This window comes from Mobula birostris, chromosome 14 (genome assembly GCF_030028105.1).
Source record: "Mobula birostris isolate sMobBir1 chromosome 14, sMobBir1.hap1, whole genome shotgun sequence".
NCBI lineage: Eukaryota > Metazoa > Chordata > Chondrichthyes > Myliobatiformes > Myliobatidae > Mobula > Mobula birostris.
In genome coordinates, this window is record NC_092383.1 from 83,826,970 (window position 1) to 83,848,957 (window position 21,988).

The 21,988-nt window shown below is 41.7% G+C and overlaps 1 protein-coding gene across 1 annotated transcript in view; it reads right to left on the minus strand.

Annotated features, from left to right (window-relative positions):
- Positions 1–16,078: 16,078 nt before the first annotated feature.
- The window catches only part of LOC140209531 (epidermal growth factor receptor kinase substrate 8-like protein 3), a 48,979-nt gene continuing 43,069 nt past the window's right edge, over positions 16,079–21,988 (minus strand). The window contains exons 18-20 of the mRNA XM_072277796.1: positions 21,659–21,759; positions 18,980–19,096; positions 16,079–16,351 (exon numbers count right to left, since the gene is read on the minus strand). Of these exons, the coding sequence (XP_072133897.1) occupies positions 16,303–16,351; positions 18,980–19,096; positions 21,659–21,759 (267 nt within the window). The 3' untranslated portion in view covers positions 16,079–16,302. The remainder of the gene's footprint in view (positions 16,352–18,979; positions 19,097–21,658; positions 21,760–21,988) is intronic.

Consider the following 21,988-nt stretch of genomic DNA (forward strand, 5'->3'; position numbering starts at 1 on the left):
GCAGGTAACAATCAGCTGATGCATTCGGAGACACCACCCACTTCCCTCCATCCAGCATCACATGGAGAAGATGTCCGATTGGTCAGTCCCACTGCGACCAGACAGACCATCAGCAGGAAATACTGGATTAATAAAAATAAAACACAACTCCCTCTACTATTTTTAAAATCTACAGCCCGGTCACTGCCCACAGCCGGTTAGTTTAATGTCCGTCTGTATTGAATCTGCTGCCCCCAATCTTGCAGTCAATGAAATCCAGCTGTGTGTTTTCCCGATGTTTTTGCATGACCCCCCCCGTCTTTTTCCCCTGAATTTGTCTTCCAGTTATTAATTTTCCTGCCAACCATTAACTCAGTCAAAGCCATTCACTACCAGGCTGGAAAGTCGACTTTTGCACAGATGCTGCCTGGCCTGTTGAGTTCCTTCAGCATTTTATGTGCCTTGCTTTGGATTTCCAGCACCCGCAGATCTACTCGTGTTTGTGAGGGTGGGAGGTAGTATTTTCCAAAGGGCTGATTCAAAAGTCAGTCAGTCAGAAGCAAAAGTCCCTGGATAGAATTGAATTCCCTCAGCTCTGCAAGTGATTCAACTGGTTATAAACTGGGGTTTAATAAAGGATTTGCTTAAACTTGTTCGACTCTTTCTCTGTTACTAATGTTTGTTAAGGATGATCCATGGAATGTGAATGCTGGTGGGGAGGATGGTGTGGACCAGGAAGACTTTGAGCAGCAAACAATCAGCTGCAGGAACTCAGTGGGTTCAGCAGCCTTTGGGAGGGAAGGAAGTGTCGAAGTTTGGGGTTGGATCCTCCCAATTAATCTGCGTCAGCCATGGATGCAGCTCAGCCACTGAGTTCCACCAGCAGATTTTTGCTGCAACAGATTCCAGTGCCTGCAGTGTCTTGTGCCTCCATTTCATGAACTCCAACCTTGCTCTATCCAGGGAGTGAGGACTGAGGTGTGAATTGAGACGTGGTCAAGGGCTCTGTCAAACACAAAAGGAAGGAGGCTATAGTTCACGAAGAAGGAATAGTCTGTGTGAAATGTTATGCTATGGCCAGTGCTATCATGTTTGCTGTTGTGTGCTGGGGCAGCAGGATGAGGGTAGCAGACACCAACAGAATCAACAAACTCATTCGTAAGGCCAGTGATGTTGTGGGGATGGAACTGGACTCTCTGACGGTGGTGTCTGAAAAGAGGATGCTGTCTAAGTTGCATGCCACCTTGGGCAATATCTCCCATCCACTACATAATGTACTGGGTGGGCACAGGAGTACATTCAGCCAGAGACTCATTCCACCAAGATGCAACACAGAACGTGATAGGAAGTCATTCCTGCCTGTGGCCATCAAACTTTACAACTCCTCCCTTGGAGGGTCAGACACCCTGAGCCAACAGGCTGGTCCTGGACTTATTTCCTGGCATAATTTACATATCACTATTTAACTATTTATGGTTTTATTACTATTTAATTATTTATGGTGCAACTGTAACGAAAACCAATTTCCCCCGGGATCAATAAAGTATGACTATGACTAATGCAATAGAGAAAGTGAAACTGGGAAAATAGGATGTAGCCCTGACAGGAGATAGGGTGAGAGGTGGTATTCTCCAAAGAACTGTGTAAATCTGTCAGAATCTAGTCCACTGGAGGCTGGAGGCAGCCCATCCTAGAGTTGGGGGCCTATCTGTGTATTTGAGTGGGTTGGTGGGTGAGAGGGAGGAAGAATAAACGTTTTTCTGTTGTGCTGTTGTCACTCAAGTTGTTCTGCTCGATATTGTGGGTATGCTGTGTTGGCGGCAGGGTGTATGGTGACATGTGCAGGCTGCCCCCAGCACATTCTCAGGCTGTGTTGGTTGCTGATGCAAAAGACGCATTTCATTGTCTCTTTTGATTTATATGTCCTAAATAAAGGATTCTGAATCAGAATCAGGTTTATTATCACTTACATTTGTCATTGTGGTTCCTTAAGGTTGTCATAGCCATGGGTGGAAGTGGGGATAAGCTCCCACTACCTATTAAATGCTCCCAATGGCGTGCATCCCAATAGACTCTGACAACCAAGTCCAGCTTCTGGCCTTCAAGTGTGGCTTAGCTACTAAGCCCGGCACCACCTCTACTAACAGGAGAAGGGGCAAGGGTGGGTTACTAGTGCTTTAAAACCACTTGCTTCGAGCAGATGGGGCTTATCAGCTGTGGTTGCCAGCTCATCTAGGAGAAGAAAAACTCTGATCTCAAACCTCTGCTGCCTTACGGCTACACCCACTCATGGGGAAGACTTACAGCTATACCCACTCGGGGGGAAGACTTCGGAAGTAGACCCAGAGGGAAAGATCCAGAGCTGGAGACCCGAACGCTGGCTGGCATCTCCAACGATGTTGATGGTGCCAAACAGTATCGGTCTCTGCCGTTCCTTTGGATTTATCAGCTGTGTGGAGAGGGGGAGTGCTGCACGAACATCAGCTTGCTTTCCATACCATACTAACCTGGCTTGCGTATGACAGCTGGGACGCAGCATCCATAGCTGACCCCGACCAGTGGAGGGCCACACGAGGTAGATAGACACTTCATTGATCCCAAAGGAAATTACAGTGTCTCAATAAAATTACAAATGCACAGATATACAAATATTAGAAGAGAGGTGAGAAAGAATAAAAATAGAAGTAACCTCAAACAGTCTAACAAGAGGAGGTCACTTCCCCGGCTATAGGTTGACTCTATATACTGCCTAATGGCCGAGGGTAAGAATGACCTTATATAGCTCTCTTCGGAGCAGCACAGTTGTCTTAGTCCAGTACTAAAGGTGCTCCTCTGTTCAGCCAAGGTGGCATGCAGAGGGTGAGAAACATTGTCCAGAATTGTCAGGATTTTCTGTCAGGTCCTTTGTTCTACCACAGCCTCCAGCATGTCCAATTTGACTCCTGTAACAGAGCCAGCCTTTCTAATGGGTTTATTGACCCCATTGGCATCACCCATGTTGATGCCATTGCCCCAGGACACCACTGCATAGAAGAATGTACAACAGACTGGTAAGGCATGTGAAGAAGAAGCCTGCATACTCCAAAGGGCCTCAGTCTCCTCAGGAAGGAGAGGCGACAATGGCCCTTCTTGTACACAGCCTCTGAGTTGGTGCTCCACTTGTCCATTATCCAGGTGCACCCCCAGGTATTTGTAGATAATCACCACACCCACATCCTCACCATCAGTAGTGACAGGGAGCAGTGCAGGCTTAGTCTACCTAAAGTCTATCAGCCATCTCTTTTGTCTTACTAATGTTGAGCTGCAGCTGATTCAGCTTGCACCAATTGACGAAGTCCTCCACCAGGGCCCTGTATTCATCCTCCCATCCTCCCTTTATACACCCAACTATTGCTGAGTCATCAGAGAATTTCTGCAGACAACATGACTCAGTGTTGCATCTAAAATCTGAGCTATACAGGGTAAATGGGAAGGGAGCCAATACTGTCCAGTGCTGCTTATAGCCATGTCTGACACACAGCTCTGAAGCCGCACAAATTGTTGTCTGCCAGTCAAATAGTCCATTATCCAGGATACAATGGAAGTGCCAACCTGCATTGAACAGAGCTTTTTCCTCAGCACTGATGACTGTATGGTATTGAAGGCACTTGAGAAATCAAAAAGCATGATCCACACAGTGCTGCCTTGCTCATCAAAATGGGAGTAGGCTCTGTTCAGCAGGTAAATGACAGAATCATCAACTCCAATATGCTCCTTGTAGGCAAACAGTGGGGGATTGAGAGCTGATCTGACCAGGGGTCGGAGGTGAGCCAGGACCAGCCCCTCTAGCATCTTAATGATGTTTGAGGTTAAGGCCACTGGACTGTAGTCATCCAAGTCTTTTGGTTGGCCCTTCTTGGGTACTGGGACCACACACGATGTTTTCCACACAGGTGGGATCACCTCCAGGCTGAGACTCAGGTTGAAAATGTGCTGGAGGACTCCACGCAACTGCTCAGCACACTCCTTCAGGACCTTGGGGTTCACACCATACGGTCCCAATGCTTTGCTTTAGCTGAGTTTCCCCAGAGCCCTTCTCACCTGCTCAGTAGTGAAGGTGAGCCCATGATGACTGGGGTGATGGTGGAAAGTGGGGGCTGAGGGAGTTGAAGATTGGGACAATAGCAGTTGGTATGTGGAGGTGTGGACAGTGGGTGCAGGGCAAGGAGGGGATGTAGACAGTGGTAGCCTGTGTTGGTCATCCAGTTGTTGAACTGGAGGAAGAAGGATGGAGGAGCGGAGGCATTGGTGCTAAGGGACCTCAGCACCTGGTCTGGTGTAATGAGGGGGTTGTGAACAGGAGGGCTATTGTCAAACCTATTGAAGAATTGGTTTAACATTAGTCCATTCACAGCTGCATTCTGAGGCTCTACAGCTAGGCTGATTGAAGCCAGTGATGTTCTTAATGCCCCTCCACACCTCCCGTGTGCTCCTCTGCCCAAGCTTGTTCTCCAGACCTCTTCTGTCATTGAGAAGAGCCTTTACATCATTGGTGACCTCTGGTTTGTTGTTAGGGAACAGCAAACAGTCCTTGATGGTAGTACAGTGTCCACACAGGAGTTCATGAGGCCAGTGATGCAATCAGTAAGTCCGTTAAGGTCCTCCCCACATGGTTCAGTAACCTCATTGTGACGGTATTGGGTTTGCTAACCACAAAGTTCAAAACTCAGAAGAAGACCTTAAGCCCAATCAGATATAGATAGCTACAGGTACTCTCACGAAAGGGAAGTTATACTATAATTCCCTACCCTTCAAGGACTAGTTCACTTCCATGTTTATCCTCCATGCCGAGTGTAACTGCATATACTCACTATTTGAGCAGTGGGCCCCCCCTCCCTACCAGTAAGATACTTCCAGCTAACAAAGTAGTTTAAACACAGTTCGTTTATTTTTAGTGATACATGTTTAAATCCACTCAAATTCTTAAAACGCATTTCAAACTCACGGAAGTTTTCTATCTTAAAAAGATTTCTGAATTACAACTTCTAAAACATAAAGGATTTCCAAAACATGGATTCAATTCCTATAAGCTAAAAAGACATACTGAGTTGCAGACAAATAAATCAGCTGTTGTAGAAATTGAAGACAGATGAATGGATTTGGTTCACCTCATTTTTCTCTCATTATTCTTGATGTTTTTTTAAACAACTTTTAATAAGCCTGACTGTTCTCTACATTTATACTGTTCTTTTTTGCTACTTAGGTGACTTCACACATATGTGATTTTTTTCCAGAAACCTTTTACACAAATGGTCAAAATGCTTCTGGAAACAGAGTTCCAAGGTACCCACAATTAATGCTGTGAAGCTGACTCTCTCGGTATACAAACCTTCCGACTATTAACAGATCGGCTATTAGATGTGCTAAGTGATAGTATCAATCTGGTCTCTAAGCCTTTTGAACTAAATAACCTAGCCACATTGTCTGGTTTGAAACAAGACCAATTAAATAAACTCATTGTTTTACACTGCAACTCGTGAGTAGAGTAATCAGCCCCTTGCTGTGGGTCATTAGTCTGTGATATATGGACAGTACTGTTTGATTACAAAACTGCCCTTTTAACTTCAGACTGATTATTGCTTACCATGTACATTACGAACTGAAGACTGGCTACCGCTTACAACAAGAAGCTGAACAAAGAATATTGGTTGGACGTTTATCTTACTCAAAAAAAGGCCTGTTGGCCCTGGATAGTGAATAACAATCACATCATGATTTTTGTTGTTGCTTTGCTGCAGCAGTACAATGTAAGACATTTTAAAATTGCTATAAATTACAATATAAACAGTGTATAAGACTAATAGTGTTCATAGATTCATGGACTATTCAGAAAACAGATGGTGGAGTGGAAGAAACTGTTCCTAAAAATGGCTGGATTGAATAGTTCTCTGATCTTGGCAATCCGCTTGCAAGCATTTCTTCACTATACGAGGAGACATGCAACACAGAGCGTCATAGGAAATCATTCCTGCCTGTGGCCATCAAACTTTACAACTCCTTCCTTGGAGGGTCAGACACCCTGAGCCAATAAGCTGGTCCTGGACTTATTTCCTGGCATAATTTACATATTACTATTTAACTATTTATGGTTTTATTACTATTTAATTATTTATGGTGCAACTGTAACGAAAACCAATTTACCCCGGGATCAATAAAGTATGACTATGACTATGACTATGACATCATCAGTGCACTGTTAACTTGTGGTGTGTCTTCCAAATGCTTGACCTTTATATATTTGATTGGTTGTCATTACGGGAGCTCAGTTGTGATGTAGGGAGGAGGTCTCATTGTTGATTGGTTGCGTGGCAAACTCTGTGCGTTGTCTGGAATTTTGCCCACATTGGCTTATAGGAGGGATCGAGGTGTACATATCTGTTTATAGATTGCTTGCTGAAAACCATGCTTCTATGAATTCTCGAACATGTCACGTGTTTGCTTGCGCCATGACTTTCACTGATACCCAGTCAAATTTGTGCCCCTCTCGATCTTCATGGGTAGAGACTAGGGAGAGTTGGGTATGCTGCTTCACAGCCAGTTGATATTCATGGATCCTTGTGGATAGTTTTTTTTCTCAGGTTGGCCAACGTAATAATTGCTGCATCCCTGGCATTGGATTTTATAGACCACATTGGTCTTGTCCAACAGCTTGATTTGTTCTTTAGGTTTGCAGAGTAGACCTCAATTTACCTGTTGGTTTATGTTCCTAAAAAGTTGAGTGTGGGTTTTCACATTCCTGTAACTTTTTCCTGATGGTAGTAATTCAAAGAGGCATGTCCCCGACGCTGATGGATGCTGCCTTCTTGAGCCACCACATTTTGAGGTTGCTTTCGATGGCAGGAAGGGTTGTGCCCCTGATGAAAATGGCTGAGTCTACAACCTTCTGCACCCTCTTGTAATCCTCTGCATTGGAGGCTCCATACCAGCTTGTGATGCAATCAACCAGAATGCTCTCCACCCTACATCTGTAGGCATTTGCTAGAGTCTTTGGTAACATGCCAAGTCTCCTTTAACTCCTAATGAAGAGAAGTCACTTGCATTCTTTCTTTGTGATTGTATCAACATGTTGGGCACTGGATAGATCCTCTGAAATGTTGATATGTAGGAACTTGCAGCTGCTCACCCTTTCCACCGCTGACCCCTCAATGTGCACATTCTCCTGACTTCCTCAATTACCCGACCTTGTTGGCGTTGAGTGCAAAGTTATTGATGCAGCACCACTCAATTAGCCAATCTATCTCACTCCTGTATCTTGTACCTCCTTGTTGCAATAATTGTGCCATCGGCAAATGTATAGATGATATTTGAGCCATGCCTAGCCACACAATCATGAGCGCAGAGTACGTAAAGCAGAGGGCTAAGCGCATCCATGCAATGCGCCTTTGTTGATCGTCAGCAAGGAGAAGATGCTAATAACGATCCACACTGACTGTGGTCTCCTGATGAGAAAGTAAAGGATCCAGTTGCAGAAGATTGTAATCCATGTTTGTCCCTTGTCTATAAGATCTAAACAAAGAGTCCTAGAAAGAGAAGGCCAGAGTCACTGATTGAATTGAATTGACTTTATTTCTTACATCCTTCACATACATGTGGAGTAAAAATATTTACGTTACATCTCCATCTAAATGTGCAATGTGCAATCATAGTAATTTATAATAGAAATATAGACAACCTACAGCACAATACAGGCCCTTCGGCCCATAAAGGGGTGCCGAACATGTCCCTACCTTAGAACTACCTAGGCTTTACCCATAGCCCTCTATTTTTCTCAGCTCCATGTAGCAATTCAGGAGTCTCTTAAAAGACCCTATTGTATCCTCCTCCACCACTGCCGCTGGCAGCCCGTTCCACGCACTCACCACTCTCTGCGTAAAAAACTTACTCCTGACATCTCCTCTGTACCTACTTCCAAGCACCTTAAAGCTATACCCTCTCGTGCTAGCCATAATAATTTATAATAAATAGAACAGTCAATGTAACATAGAAATACACTCAAATCAGCGTGAGTTAATCAGTCTGATGGCCTGGTGGAAGAAGCTGTCCCGGAGCCTGTTGGTCCTGGCTTTTGTGCTGTGGTATCACTTCCCAGATGGTAGCAGCTGGAATAGATTGTGGTTGGGATGGTTTCGGTCCCCAATGATCCTATGGGCCATTTTTACACACCTGTCCTTGTAAATGTCCTGAACCATGGGAGGTTCACAACTACAGATGCGCTGGGCTGTCCACACCACTCTCTGCAGAGTCCTGCGATTAAGGGAGGCATGTGAAGCTGGGAAAGTGGCAGCTAAGGTCACTTTTTGTTTGAGGTCTGTATGAGTGCAGAAGGCAGCACCAATATTGTCATTAATTTATTATGTAGCTATTAATACAACCAGTATAATTACTTTTTTAAATAGGTTGTAAATTAAATAGTGAAAGTTGGAAGATAATACAATTAACTGCGTGCATTGGAATGAATAATTTTAAATTAGTTGAAAATAAACCCAAGACAAAAGATTAACAAAGATAACTCACTTGCTGCCCGTGAGCTCTAACTTTTCTTTCAGGATCTAAATTGTATCAGATGGAAAGGAACTGACTCCACTGTGCTTATGGAAACAGACATCCACAGAAGAAGGAATGAGTTCTATTTTGAATGTAAGGGCAACAAAATCCATCTCCAAAATAACAAACTGTTTGAAAATTTATTTACAAAACTACAGCTGGTAAAAGAAGGCAAAGAAGCTTGAAAAAATTAAATTTTAAACATGGACAGAAAGTTTAAATCAGTAAAGGGTATAAATAATGGGATCATTGAAAGTGAATTGAAATAAATTATTATTATACAAGTCTAATATAGTTTATTGTTTGTCTTTCTCTATTTTAATATTCCTGTTCACACCTTTAGATTTTCAGATCATTCCATAGGGCCCATATGACTAAGGATTAGTTGTCTTGTTTTTATTTAGCTATATCTCCGTACTGTGATAAATGTAATAATGGAGAAGCTTCACTCATTCATATGTTTTGGACGTGTCCGAGTCTTGGAAAATATTGGAAAGAAGTATTTCAAACCTTTTCGATACTTTTTAAAGTAAATTTCAAGCTTAATCCTTTGACCGCTTTATTTGGTATTGTTGGAGAAAAGGATATTATTTTGGAGAAATCTGATTTGCACATTTTGGCTTTTAGGTCCCTATGGCCAGAAGGACGCTTTTGCTTAAGTAGAAAGATGTGGCCCCCTCTTATTCATGCCCAATGGTTACGTGATGTGATGTGATGTTTAAATTTAGAGAAGATTCGATGTTCTATCTTTGAATCTAATCAAGACTTTCAAACATTGTGGGGACCTTTTCTGAATTATTTTCAAAACCTTTGATTTGCTGTTAAAGCACAAATGATGACTAACAATCTTTTTTCTTTTTTTCTCTACTAATCAGCTTCGGTCTTGGTAGTGGGTTAGATTTTTTTAATATAGTAAAATTATTATTTTTCAATGTTACAAACTAATTGACTTGTATGAATATAGGGTAAGGAGTCTTTATATGCGATTTAGTTTAATGCATTAACATATATTTTTTTTCCTGTACTCTGTATTCTTATATATATATATTAATAAAAATATTGGAAAGCGATTTTCAGATCACTACTGCTAGAACATATGTATATTCTTCCTTACATCATCAACCTAAGAATTCAGGATGTCATGCCCATAGACACAGATGCTTTGGCTCACTGTGTCATCGAGTCATAGAGTAATACAGAACAGAAAAATGCCATTTGTCCAACTCATTCGTACTGACCAAGATGTCCATGTAAGCAAGCCCCATTTGCTTTTGGCTCATATCCCTCGAAACCTTGCCTATCCATGTAGCAAGTCAAGTGTCATTTAAATGTCATAATTTTTCCCGCACCAGTCTAAAAGAATTCACACGGAGCCTGGGGTTTACATTCAGATTTAACTTTCTCTTTATTGCAACCTGATAGTCACTCATCCGAGAACAAATGTTCCCAATTATAAGTTTTCATGGTACATAGAAAATAGGTGCAGGAGTAGGCCATTCAGCCCTTCGAGCCTGTATACTATTTCTTTTCCTTTACTCTCCCCCTATCTCTACCTTGCATGCACAGTGCATACATAGAGTGAGGTAAGCCTTCTACAGTATCAAGCTTCAGTCCCCATGTTCTATGTGAGCTGTGTGCTGTTCAGCTTTTACCTTCTATGTACAATGGAAAGCTTCCACCCTGGAGTTATGAAGCCATTGTTAGGCTAATAACCATAAGACCATAAGACATAAGAGCAGAATTAGACCATTCACCCCACTGAGTCTGCTCTGCTATTTCATCATGGCTGATTTATTACATATCTCAACCCCGTTCTCCTGCCTTCTCCCCATAGCCTTTGGCACCCTTACTAATCAAGAAATTGTCATCCTCTGTTTCCAATACACCTGATGACTTGGCCTCCACAGCTGTCTGTGGCAATGAATTCCACCAATTCACCAGCCTTTGGCCAATGAAATTCCTCCTCATCACTCTTCTAAATAGATGTCCTTCTATATTTAGACTGTGCCCTTGGTTCCTAGACTCCCTCACTATCTGAAACATCCTCTCAATGTCCACTCTATCAATGATTCTAGAGTTACGAGACATGAGTTCACTCTAGTCTGTTGCTCGGGCCATTTGAGTTTGTTACGGATTTTCACTGCCTGGCACCAAACGTGTAGCAAACCTCCTATCTCTCTGCTACATGCTCATCCCCCAATTTCTCTCTGCTGTGCTACAGAACTGAGAATTCACTATTCCCTGCTCTGAAGTTACTACCCTTACGACACCTTTATTCTACTTTTCCTCTTACATCCTCATCAGATCCAACCCTGCCCCTTATCTGCCTGGCTAACACTAGACCATGGACAGATGAGGGTGGCCAATTAAATGACTAACCTGCACTCTTTAGGATGTGGGTGGAACCTGAAGCATTGGAAATAAACCTGCAAGGTCACGGAGAAAATGTGGAACATTCTCAGCCAGCACCAGAGATCAGGATCAAACCTGGGTCTCTAGATATGTGAGGCTGTGTCACTGGGACATTGTGCCACCTCCTCTACTACAATGGCGAAGACAGTGCCTCTGTTTTCTTGCTTCTGTTTTATTTTCATCATGTTTAAGCTATTCACTCTTATTCATATTCTGTAAGCTAATCCATTTCAACTGTTCATTCATTCATTATAACATGGGCAATCATGGCCTTTCCATGACTATGATTGTTCTTGGCAAATTTTTCTACAGAAGTGGTTTGCCATTGCCTTCTTCTGGGCAGTGTATTTCCAAGATGCTTGATCCCAGCCATTATTCATTTTAATAACTTATGCATACATTTTATATTTATTTTATTTAAAGAAGCCTTCTGCCTCAACATTATTATTGTTGTATTTTTATTTTTTCTTAGCTCAAGCTGGTAAAACCTAAGATATGGACAAAGCCAAGCACACTTATTTCTCAATTGCTAAGAACTTTCGGACTATTCTAGTGGTGTTTAGTATTGTGGCTTTCTGAAGATTTACGTAGATATTGCTGTGTAGCCCTAATTGTTTAATGCGATTGTGTAGTGCCTTTGGGATGATACCTCTTGTAAATATTACTATCGGGCCAATGTGCTTATGTTCCTAAGTCTTTCAATTTCCTCTTTTAATTCAGCATATTTCTGGTGTTTTTCACTTATTGATTTCTGTATGTTATATCTATTTGGAATGGCTATATCTATTAAATAAGTTGTTCTTGCTTGTTTTTCCTGTAATATTATATGCAGACAGTTATTATGGATTTTTCTATCTGTAAGAATGAATTGGTCGTAATATTATTTGTGGGACTCAAACTGGATCAGACTTGTATTTATAGTAAGGGATGGTGTCTTTTATCAGCTCGTATTTTAAAGCAAGATTTTGGTGATGATGTTTGCCACTTGATTGTGCCTATGTATGTAATCAGGTTGAGTTAAATTGCTGCAGGATCCTGTAATGTGTTGGTTGTTTCTGGTTTCTTTCATCATTTTCTGCATTTATTGTCTTGAATTTGTTGTTCTTTCATTATGTATTTTTGATATTTTTTGTGTTAACCACCTGGTCCTGTATTGCCACAAGGGGCCCTTCTGTTTCTGGGAAGGGTCTCCAACTCTGAGCCAGATGTTCGACACTTCTTTATGGACATCTAGTCTACTCAGATCATGGGGATGTCTTCTATGGAGGGTCATGCTCTTCCATTAGTCAACTTTTTCTTCTGTAGTGATAATTTCTTCATTTTTCTGAGTTGTGCTCTCATTTAAGTTTAGTGGTGTGTACTTCTTATCAGAATGCATATGTTCACATGGAGTGCTGAATCTTCTTTTCGTTGATGAAACTATATCCTTAGACGTTTTATCTGACTCTTGTGTAAACTTTTTATGTCTGTTATTCCTCTTCCTCCTTCTGTCCTAGCAAGTGTTGATCTAAGCACATTCGAGCTTACATAATGTTTTCTGAAATTCTTATTTTTTCTTTGTAAATTTTCCAGATCGGTTTCAGACCAAGATATTATGCCAAAAGAATACACTAATATGGGTATAGCAAAAAATGTTTATTACTTTTGTAATGGTTTTACTGTTGAGCTTTGTTTGACAGATTTTCTTAAGCATTGAAGTAAATTCTGTCAAAAGTTTTCCCTTTATCACACTATGATCTATTTTCTTTCCTTGTTGCTATCCCAGGCACTTATATGTTTCGTATTCATCCATCAGTTGCATTGTATCCTGCTGTTTTGTTTTATATTCTACTAGCTCTATTGCACCTTTCCTTATGTTTAATGTTCTGCACTTATCTAGTCCAAAGTTCATGCTTATATCTCTAGAAAATAGTTCTACTATTTGAATTAATTGCTTTCGCTTTACTGATGAAGGACCATATGATTTCAAATTGTCCATGTATAGAAGGTGTGTCAAGGTATACACAAGGAATTCTGCAGGTGCTGGAAATTCAAGCAACACCCATCAAAGTTGCTGGTGAACGCAGCAGGCCAGGCAGCATCTCTAGGAAGAGGTACAGTCTCCAGGCAGCATCTCTAGGAAGAGGTACAGTCTCCAGGCAGCATCTCTAGGAAGAGTTGACTGTACTCTTCCCAGAAATGCTGCCTGGCCTGCTGCGTTCACCAGCAACTTTGATGTGTGTCAAGGTATAATTTGTTTGGTTGTTTCTGATTTCATACCCTATTGTCATCCAGTTTAGTAAATTAGAGAGCAGGTTTAAAGCAAGACAAAACCATAGAGGGCTTAGAGCATTGCCCTGGAAAATGGCTTGGTTTATTTTAATAACACTGATTGCTCTTTTTTGGTTGTTAATAGATAGGGTGATTACAGTATGCCAATACTTCATCAGATGTTGAAGGAATTTCACAAGTATTGGGTGTGGTTTATATATATTAAGAACGTATTAACCATGAGTGTGAAGCAGAATCAAATGCTTTTTGGTAATCAATATAATAACATGAAGGGTTCCTGCTTTTCCCTGGACTTGATTTAGAATTACAGAAACTATTTTAAATTGTTCTTTACATCCTTTCATCCCCCTACGGCACCCTTTGTGCTCTTCTGTAAGTATATTGTTGTTTTCTTAAGTGTGTGGTGATTAGCTGCGAAATGCATGATGACACAATTTTATGTATCGTTTGGAAACAAGTAATAGGACAACATTTTGATGGGTTATTTGTGATAACAATCCTTACCGACAGCGGCTGAATTGAACCCGGGTTGTTGGCGCTGGAATAGTGTTTCGCAAACTGCTATGTGACGGTGTTGCCCCCCCTCAGGAGCTCTGGGTATGGGAACAACTAATTCCTCTAATAACTGTGGACGCAGGGTAGGGTGGGCATCAATTGAGATGAATTGATAGAAGGATTAGTGGTGAATTGAGGAAAATACCTTTCCGCCAATGATTGATGAGGATTGGAACTCACTTCCTGATCACTCAAAGAGCTATTTCCTTGTCAACCATGGATTAGGAGCTGGAGCTGGAAGTGGGATTGTCCACTGAGAAAATCTGAATGTATTAGTATAGGCAGAAGTGATTCAAAGATTCAAAGTGCATTTATTATCAAAGGATGTATAAATTATACAACCTCGAGATTTGTTTGCTTACAGCTACAAAGCAAGACACCTGACAGAACCCAATTTTAAAAAATGGAAGACCAACACCCAATGCACAAGAGAAAGGAAAAAAATACAAATCACAAAAGCAATTGAAGTGATCAACAACACTCCGAACCAAATTGAGTCCTCAGATCTGAACCCCGGGGCAGCCTGGAGTGGATCCAAAACCTCACTTCTCAGTTCATCATGTTAGTGGGCACGGAGCATAGCAGCCAGGGCAGTCTTCATCGCCTCAGCACCTTGGACAGAGGAGTGACCACCGTGGAGAGTGAGAGAAATAAGCTCTCGTTTCGGATCCCAACACACTGTCTTTTCAGTCCACCTGGAATGGCACTTAAATTGACCAAACAACAGAACAGCAAAAGGCACCCTGGAGGGGAGTGAGCATTCACGGAGGGCGAGCAAAATCGGCTCTCATCTCCAACCTGGGCCGGAGAGATAATGGATGTAATGCCCACTTCTCTGGAGCACTGTTCCCATTCCACGAACTGGGAAAATTAAATAAATATAAGCAGTCCTCAACTTGAGAGAAGAGAGCCAGATGAACAGGAAAACCTGCCTAATCTCATTTCTGATCCTTCCCCTTCTCCAAACTCTAACGACTACATTCAGCCAACTGCTCAACTTTCCTGGTCTGTGTATAGTCCCATACAACACCACCAGCACTGAGAAAGCTCATTCAGCCCATCCTACTCTGCTGGGTCTTTGAGCTAGTTATAGAACTATAGAGTTATACAGCACAGAATCAAGCCTTTAACCCAACCCAGCTATGCCAACCAATTTGCCCGAGATAGTTCATTTGCCTATGTTTGGTTTATAATCAACTAGACAAAATACTAGACAAACTATTTATTGCTGATCTGTCATAGGAGTTTGCTGGTTGAGAGTTTCTTTAGAAACATCACTTGAGAAAAAGCTAGATTGTATGCACAAGAGATTCTGCAGATGCTGGAAATCAAAGTTCAAAGTAAATTTATTATCAAGGTCTTGTGCAACATACTGTACATAAAATGCTGGAGGAAGTCTGCAAATCAGGCAGCATTTATGGAGGCAAATAAACAGTTGACCATTCAGGCCGAGTCCCTTCATCAGAACTGGAAAGGAAGGGGAAAGAAGACAGAATGAGAAGGAGGAGGGAAGGGAAGGAGTACAAGCTGTCAGGGGTGAGACCAGGTGAGGCAGGTAGGGGAGGGGGATGAAGTAAGAAACTGAGAAGGGATAGTTGGAAGAGGTAAAGGGATGAAGAAGAAAGAAACTAATAGGAAAGGACAGTGGATCATGGAAGAAAGGGAAGGATGAGGAGAACCAAAGGGAGGTGATGGACAAGTGAGAAGAGAAAGCATAAGAGGATAACTAGGATGGAGAACAGAAAAAGAGAGGAGAGCTGTATTGTATAACTTTTCCAAGATTCCTAAATAAAGGACCTCTGTGTGAAATTCCTCTTTAAGATGTAGTTTGTGTTGGAACCATTAGCTTGTTCATTATTACATGGAATTAGACAGAATTCTCACCACTAAACAGACAGTTCAGCCCAACTGTTTTATGCCAGTATCCATCACTCAACCAGCAAACTTATTATATTGCCTTGCGAACATCACTGGTTACTCATCCAAAGTAATCTATTAGCTCTGAAATGCATTCAGATCTTATGAGATTATGAAAGTGCTTTATAACTGCAGGTTCATGCCTTCAGTCAGTGGTTACACCACCCAAGATGACATCCAACACTGTCTGTCTTCACAGCTTATACTCTTACTGGTATACTGCCATATTAACAGAGGATTTCTTGCCAATAGTCAGCTTTCAATTTGAGTTCCACTGGATTTTTCTCAATGAATAAAGATACAGAACATTAAACACTTCTAACTGCAAATATATTTCTTTTGCTAGGAACATTGAGTGTTGGATTGGAAATTTTAAACATAACTTCATTCACAGATACAAACACCAATTCATAGGTATCGATTGTAAGAGCAGGGTCAACATACTAACATACAACATATTTCTAAAAGAAAGTTTACAGGTAAACACTGAAATATGAATCTAAATAGGTTTGTCCAAGTCATCATGTCCACAATATTGTCTTTAAATAGGTTTTCTTGTGCAGATGATCAATCCTCTGATAATTACTAATAACCTGTCTTCCATGGAGGGATGGCTGGGTAACTGGGATTCCCACTGTTTAAAAAGAAAAAAACAAAGAGATATTATTATAATGAAATATTTTCATTGTCACTTTTTAAAATCTCTACACTGATATAATAAAATAAAATCTTTCCTTTGTAAAAAAGCTTTTCAATTCCTTCGGAGGAATAGTTTCTGAAACCACTTTGATTACACGGAATAAATATACTATGTTGGTCAATAATAGTGCACTAGATGCTGCTAGTGGCCAATAGAATTGGCCCTTGGGATTTGATAATGGTTGAGTGGATAATACAAGTCCTGTCTGCCTTGTAATTTTGTGTGTTTTTGCTCATTGCAGGATGCTGAGAAGAGGCTGTACTGCTTGCAATTTCAAAGAGAGAAATTGCAAGTAATATAACCTCTTCTCAGCATTAGAAACTTGGAGTTGGCCCTTTAACCCACACTGCTGACTGACCCCAGTTTCTTCCATGCCTATTCCCCATAGCTCTCTGTCCTCGATCTTCCAAATCCTTTCTTCTTCCTCTTTAAATGTGCCCAATGTCTAGTCTTCAAGACCATCTGGGATAGAAAATTTGCCACCAGTTTTAAATGACCATCTCCTGTCCCTATCAAGACTCTCCCAGCAAATATCTAGTTCATCTAGTCTAGCCCATTAGGGATTTTATATGGTTCAGTAAGATAACCCCTGATTCTTCTAAACCTCAAAGAATATTGATCTAAGTTAAAAATAAAATGTAGAACTATTTCTGATGAGTCTTGATGAGCCTGAAACTTTGATTCTTTATTCCTCTCCATCGATGATGCCTGATCTGCTGAGTTCCTCCAGCATTTTGTGTGTGTTGCTCTGGATTTTCAGCATCTGCAGAATCTCTTGATGTTAGAACTGCTTTATTTGTACTCTTTTGGAAATGTTAACTTCCCTCAAGCATCCATGCCTGCTGCCATTATAAATCCAAGCTAACCATTACTGGACTATTGCTTTCTGATCACTTTGCTGTGTTGATGATGTCTTATGCTGCAGTCTTCACATTTGGGAAGGACTTCTCAGTTAATATAGAATCAGCTTGAAAAATAGAAATCTTGAGGAACTGCTTAAATCAAATGAATATATACATATCGTCCTTAGAAGTTAGACTGTAGATAATTGTAGACTTGGGCCCCAAAGTTCCTTTGTACATCAACAACACACACAAAATGCTGGAGGAACTCGGTAGGTCAGGCAGCATCTATGAAAATGAATAAACAGTCGATGTTTTGGGCCAAGAGTCTTCATCAGATGCTTTGTACATCAACACTGTTGAATTTCTTGCCATTAACAGTGTACTATCCTTTGGTTGAGAATATCCAGGAAAAAGGGGAAAAAATCTTGTAGTATCTTTTACATTCATCTGAAAGAGTGGAAAGTACTTGGATTTAATTCCAGTAAGACATAGGAGCAGAATTAGGCCATTTGGTCCATCAAGTCTGCTCTGCTATTTGATCATGGCCGATTTATTTTTCCCTCTCAACTTCATTCTCCATACTCTTTGACACCCTTACTAATCAAGAACTTATTAACCTGCACTTTAAATATACCCAAAGACTTGGCCTCCACAGCCATCTGTGGCAATGGATTCCACAGATTCAATACCCTCTGGCTAAAGAAATTTCACCTCAACTCTATTCTAAAGGAACATCCTTTTAGTCTGTGGTTGGGCATTATACAGCCCAGTACATCAGCAGTAAACCCCTCCCAACCATTGAGCACATCTACATGAAATGCTGTCATAGGAAATCAGTATTCGTTATCAAAGATCCTCATCACCCAGGCAATGGACTTTTCTCACCGCTGTCATCAGGTAGAAGGTACAAGAGCCTCAGGACTCACACCACCAGGTTCAAGAACAGTTACTACCCCTCAACCATCAGGCTCATGAACAAAAGGGAATAACAACACATACAGTACTTGCCCATCCATTGAAATGTTCATACCAATTATCTCAATTTACAGACTCTTTATCTCATTATCTCATATTCTTGTTATGTAGTGCTATTTATTTATATTTGCATTTGCACAGTTTGTTGTCTTCTGCACTCTGGTTCATCTTTCATTTGCTGAGTATGCCCGCAGGAAAGTGTATCTCAGTGTTGTATGCGGTGACATATATGTACTCTGATAATAAAATTTACTTTGAACGTTGAACTTTGCCCTCAGAATAAAAGGACATCTTATCAGAAAGTGATTTAAAATAAAATATTTCCTCCCCTTCCCTTCTTTTATTCCCCACTCTGGCCTTTTACATCTTCTCACCTGCCTATCACTTTGCGTGGATACCCTCCTCCATATCTTTCTTCTATGGTGCATTCTCCTCTCCTATCAGATTCCTTCTTCTCCAGCTCTTTACCTTTCCCACCCACATGGTTTCACCTATCACCATCTAGCTATCCTCCTTCCCCTCACCCCAACTTTTTACTCAGGTGTCTCCCCCCCTTTCTTTCCAGTCCTGCTGAAGGGCCTCGGCCCAAAACGTTGATTGTTTATTCATTTCCATGGATGTTGCCTGATTTGTTGAGTCCCTCCAGCATTTTGCGCGTGTTGCTTTGGATTTCCAGCATCTGCAGATTTTCTCGTGTTTAAAATATGTGTAATATTTTAGGGATTTAAAAAAAACCTCTTACCTCCTGTGAATTTCTTTGTAAACAAGGTGTCCTTCGTTCTTACTAACCATTGTCAACTCTTGCTCAGATAGACTCAGTAACTGTGAACCTGTGAGAACACCCAAAGACTTCACAGTGCTATTGGAAGAGAATAAGAAACCTACGGTAAGTATATTTCATATGGAGAGAAGATTACATCTGACGAAGATATGCTTCAGAGTGAAGGATACATCAGGTACACAGGTGAGGAGCAAGGATTGCTACAAATGAAGGAAAATAAAAAAAAATTGCAGATGCTGGAAATCTGAAATAAAAACAGAAAACGCTGGAAAGCAGCAGATCATGCGTCTTTGAAAAGAGAAAATAAGGATGAATGTTGTAGGAGAGGCAAGGGCTTGCAGATGCTGGAATATGAAGCAAAAGGCAAACAGCTTGTAGAGCTTAACAGGTGAAGCAGCATCTGTGGAGGGAAAAGGAGAGATGTTTCAGGTTGAGACCCTTCATCTGAAGGGTCAATTTCCCTCCAATTAATGTTTCAGATCTAGAAACCTTCAACAGAACTGGGAAGGAGAGAGAGAAAAATAACTGGTTAGGTTTCAGAAGCAGAGAATGGGAAATTAATAAATTAATAACAATATTAGAACTAATAAAATATCACTGATAGGGCGAGACCAAATAGATGAGGGTGACAGAGCATCAGTTCGAGGCACAATACTCCTCTTCATCTGTGTAATGTTTTGTTAATAGCAAAGTTGTGGGGCACGCTCTTCAAACCAATCTATATGAACAGAAAAATAACAAGCTGAGCCAAAATGATGGCAGACAGAAGAAACCAGTCTGATACAGACATATAGAAAGTTAAATTACCTAATGTTAGATCATTCAATATTGAGACTGAAAAGAAAAACTTAGGTCCACCCATCCGCCCCCAACTCTCTAATGCTGACAACAATCTTATTTTTCCCTCCCCCAATTCTGATGGAGAGGACCAGACCGGAGATATTAATTTTCTTTCACTGACGTTGCCCGCCCTGCTAAGTGTTTCCAAGCGTTTTCCATCTGCATGTTGCATTTGATCTCTTTTGTGGAGAGTGTTGTGAGAGCTTGAGGAAATTGGCTTAGCTGCACTCGAGAGGAACCCAGATAAAGGCAGAAGTAAGACCAGAAGGGAATGCTACCGAGGTGGGTTAAATGGTGTGGCAGGAAGAATGTTGTACAGTCTGTTTTTGCCAGTACAACCTTCTATGCGGTGGTGGGCTGGTGCAATGGCATTAACATGGGTGATGCCAACAGGCTCAATAAACTGTTTAGAAAGGCTGTGTTGTTCCTCCAACCTGAGTGTGGCTTCATCTTGACAGCAGAGGAGGCCATGGATAGACATATCAGAATGGGAATGAGACGTGGAAATAAAATGTGTGGCCACTGGGAGATATTGCTTTCTCTGGTGGACAGAGCATAGGTGTTCAGCGAGACGGTCTCCCAGCCTGCGTCGAGGCGACACTTCACCTGTGAGTCGGCTGGAGTGATATACTCGTCCGGTGTTCCCGGTGCGGCCTACTATATATTGGCGAGACCCGACACAGGCTGGGAGACCATTTCGCTGAACACCTACACTCTGTCTGCCAGAGAAAGCAGGATCTCCCAGTCGCCACACATTTTAATTCCACGTCCCATTCCCATTCTGATATGTCTATCCACGGCCTCCTCTACTGTCAAGATGAAGCCACATTCAAGTTGGAGGAACAACGCCTTATATTCCATCTGGGTCGCCTCCAGCCTGATGGCATGAATATTGACTTCCCTACCTTCCGTTATTGCCCCTCCTCCCCTTCACACCCCATCCCTTATTTATTCCTTTAATATATTTTTTATTTTTTCCCCCTTTTTTACTCTCTTTCTTTTTTCTCTCTCTGTCCCTCTCACTATAACTCCTTGCCTGCTCTCCACCCTCCGGGCTCCCCTCCCCACTTCTCTGTCTCCCCAGGCTTCCCGTCCCATGATCCTCTCCCTTCTCCAGCCTGGTATCCCTTTTGCCAATCAACTTTCCAGATCCACCCCTCCCCTCCTGTCTTCTCCTATCATTTTGGATCTCCCCCTTCCCCCCCTCCACTTTCAAGTCTCTTACTATCCCTTCTTTCAGTTAGTCCTGACGAAGGGTCCCGGCCCGAAACGTCGACTGGACCTCTTCCTATAGATGCTGCCTGGCCTGCTGCGTTCACCAGCATTTTTTGTCTTACATCCCCTTTGCAGGTTCCTCTAATCACCTCAAAAGTATGTAGTCTCTTATTAGTCACTGATGTCCTGGGGAAAAGATGCTGGCTGTTTACCCTATCTTATCATCTTATACACCTCTATCAGAAATCTTCTCCTGCTCTATCAGATCACTTCTTCGTTCCAAAGAAAAAATCCATAGCTTGTTCAGCCTTTCCTCATAAAACACTCTCTCTAATCTAGGCAGCATCCTCGCACATCTCCTCTACCCTCTCTAAAGCTTCCAAACCCTTCCTATAATGAGGTGACTAGAACTGAACACAGTACTCCAAGTGTGCTCTAACTTAAAGACTACCCACTATTTTACATTGATAGGAAGTAATTGGCACTTTGTCCAAAGAAAGTGGTATTTTTGGACTATCTGTCCGAATGCAAAAGCAGCCAGTTAGAAAGCAATTGAATCCGCAGGGTAACATGGTGGTTCCTTACGTTCTGGAATAGCCTTTGTCCTGAAGCCATGCTGCCACTTCTCTGGCAGTGGAATCCATAGTCACCTGAGGAGCCCTGGACAGGTATTGTGAGTCATCATCCTGATAGACGTTCTGCAAGAAATTAGAAACCTCATTAAGTATCACAACAGACAACAAGACCTACCTAGGAAAACTTGGTTACACATTTAACACAACATTCTCTTTCGCCATCTGATAGCTTTGCACAGAGAAATCAAATGAAGACTCAGGTGCTTACTAGAAGGCAAAGGACTGGGCGTGCATAGCCAAAGAACTGAGAGAAAGGGAGATCCACCTCAGCACAGTGGCT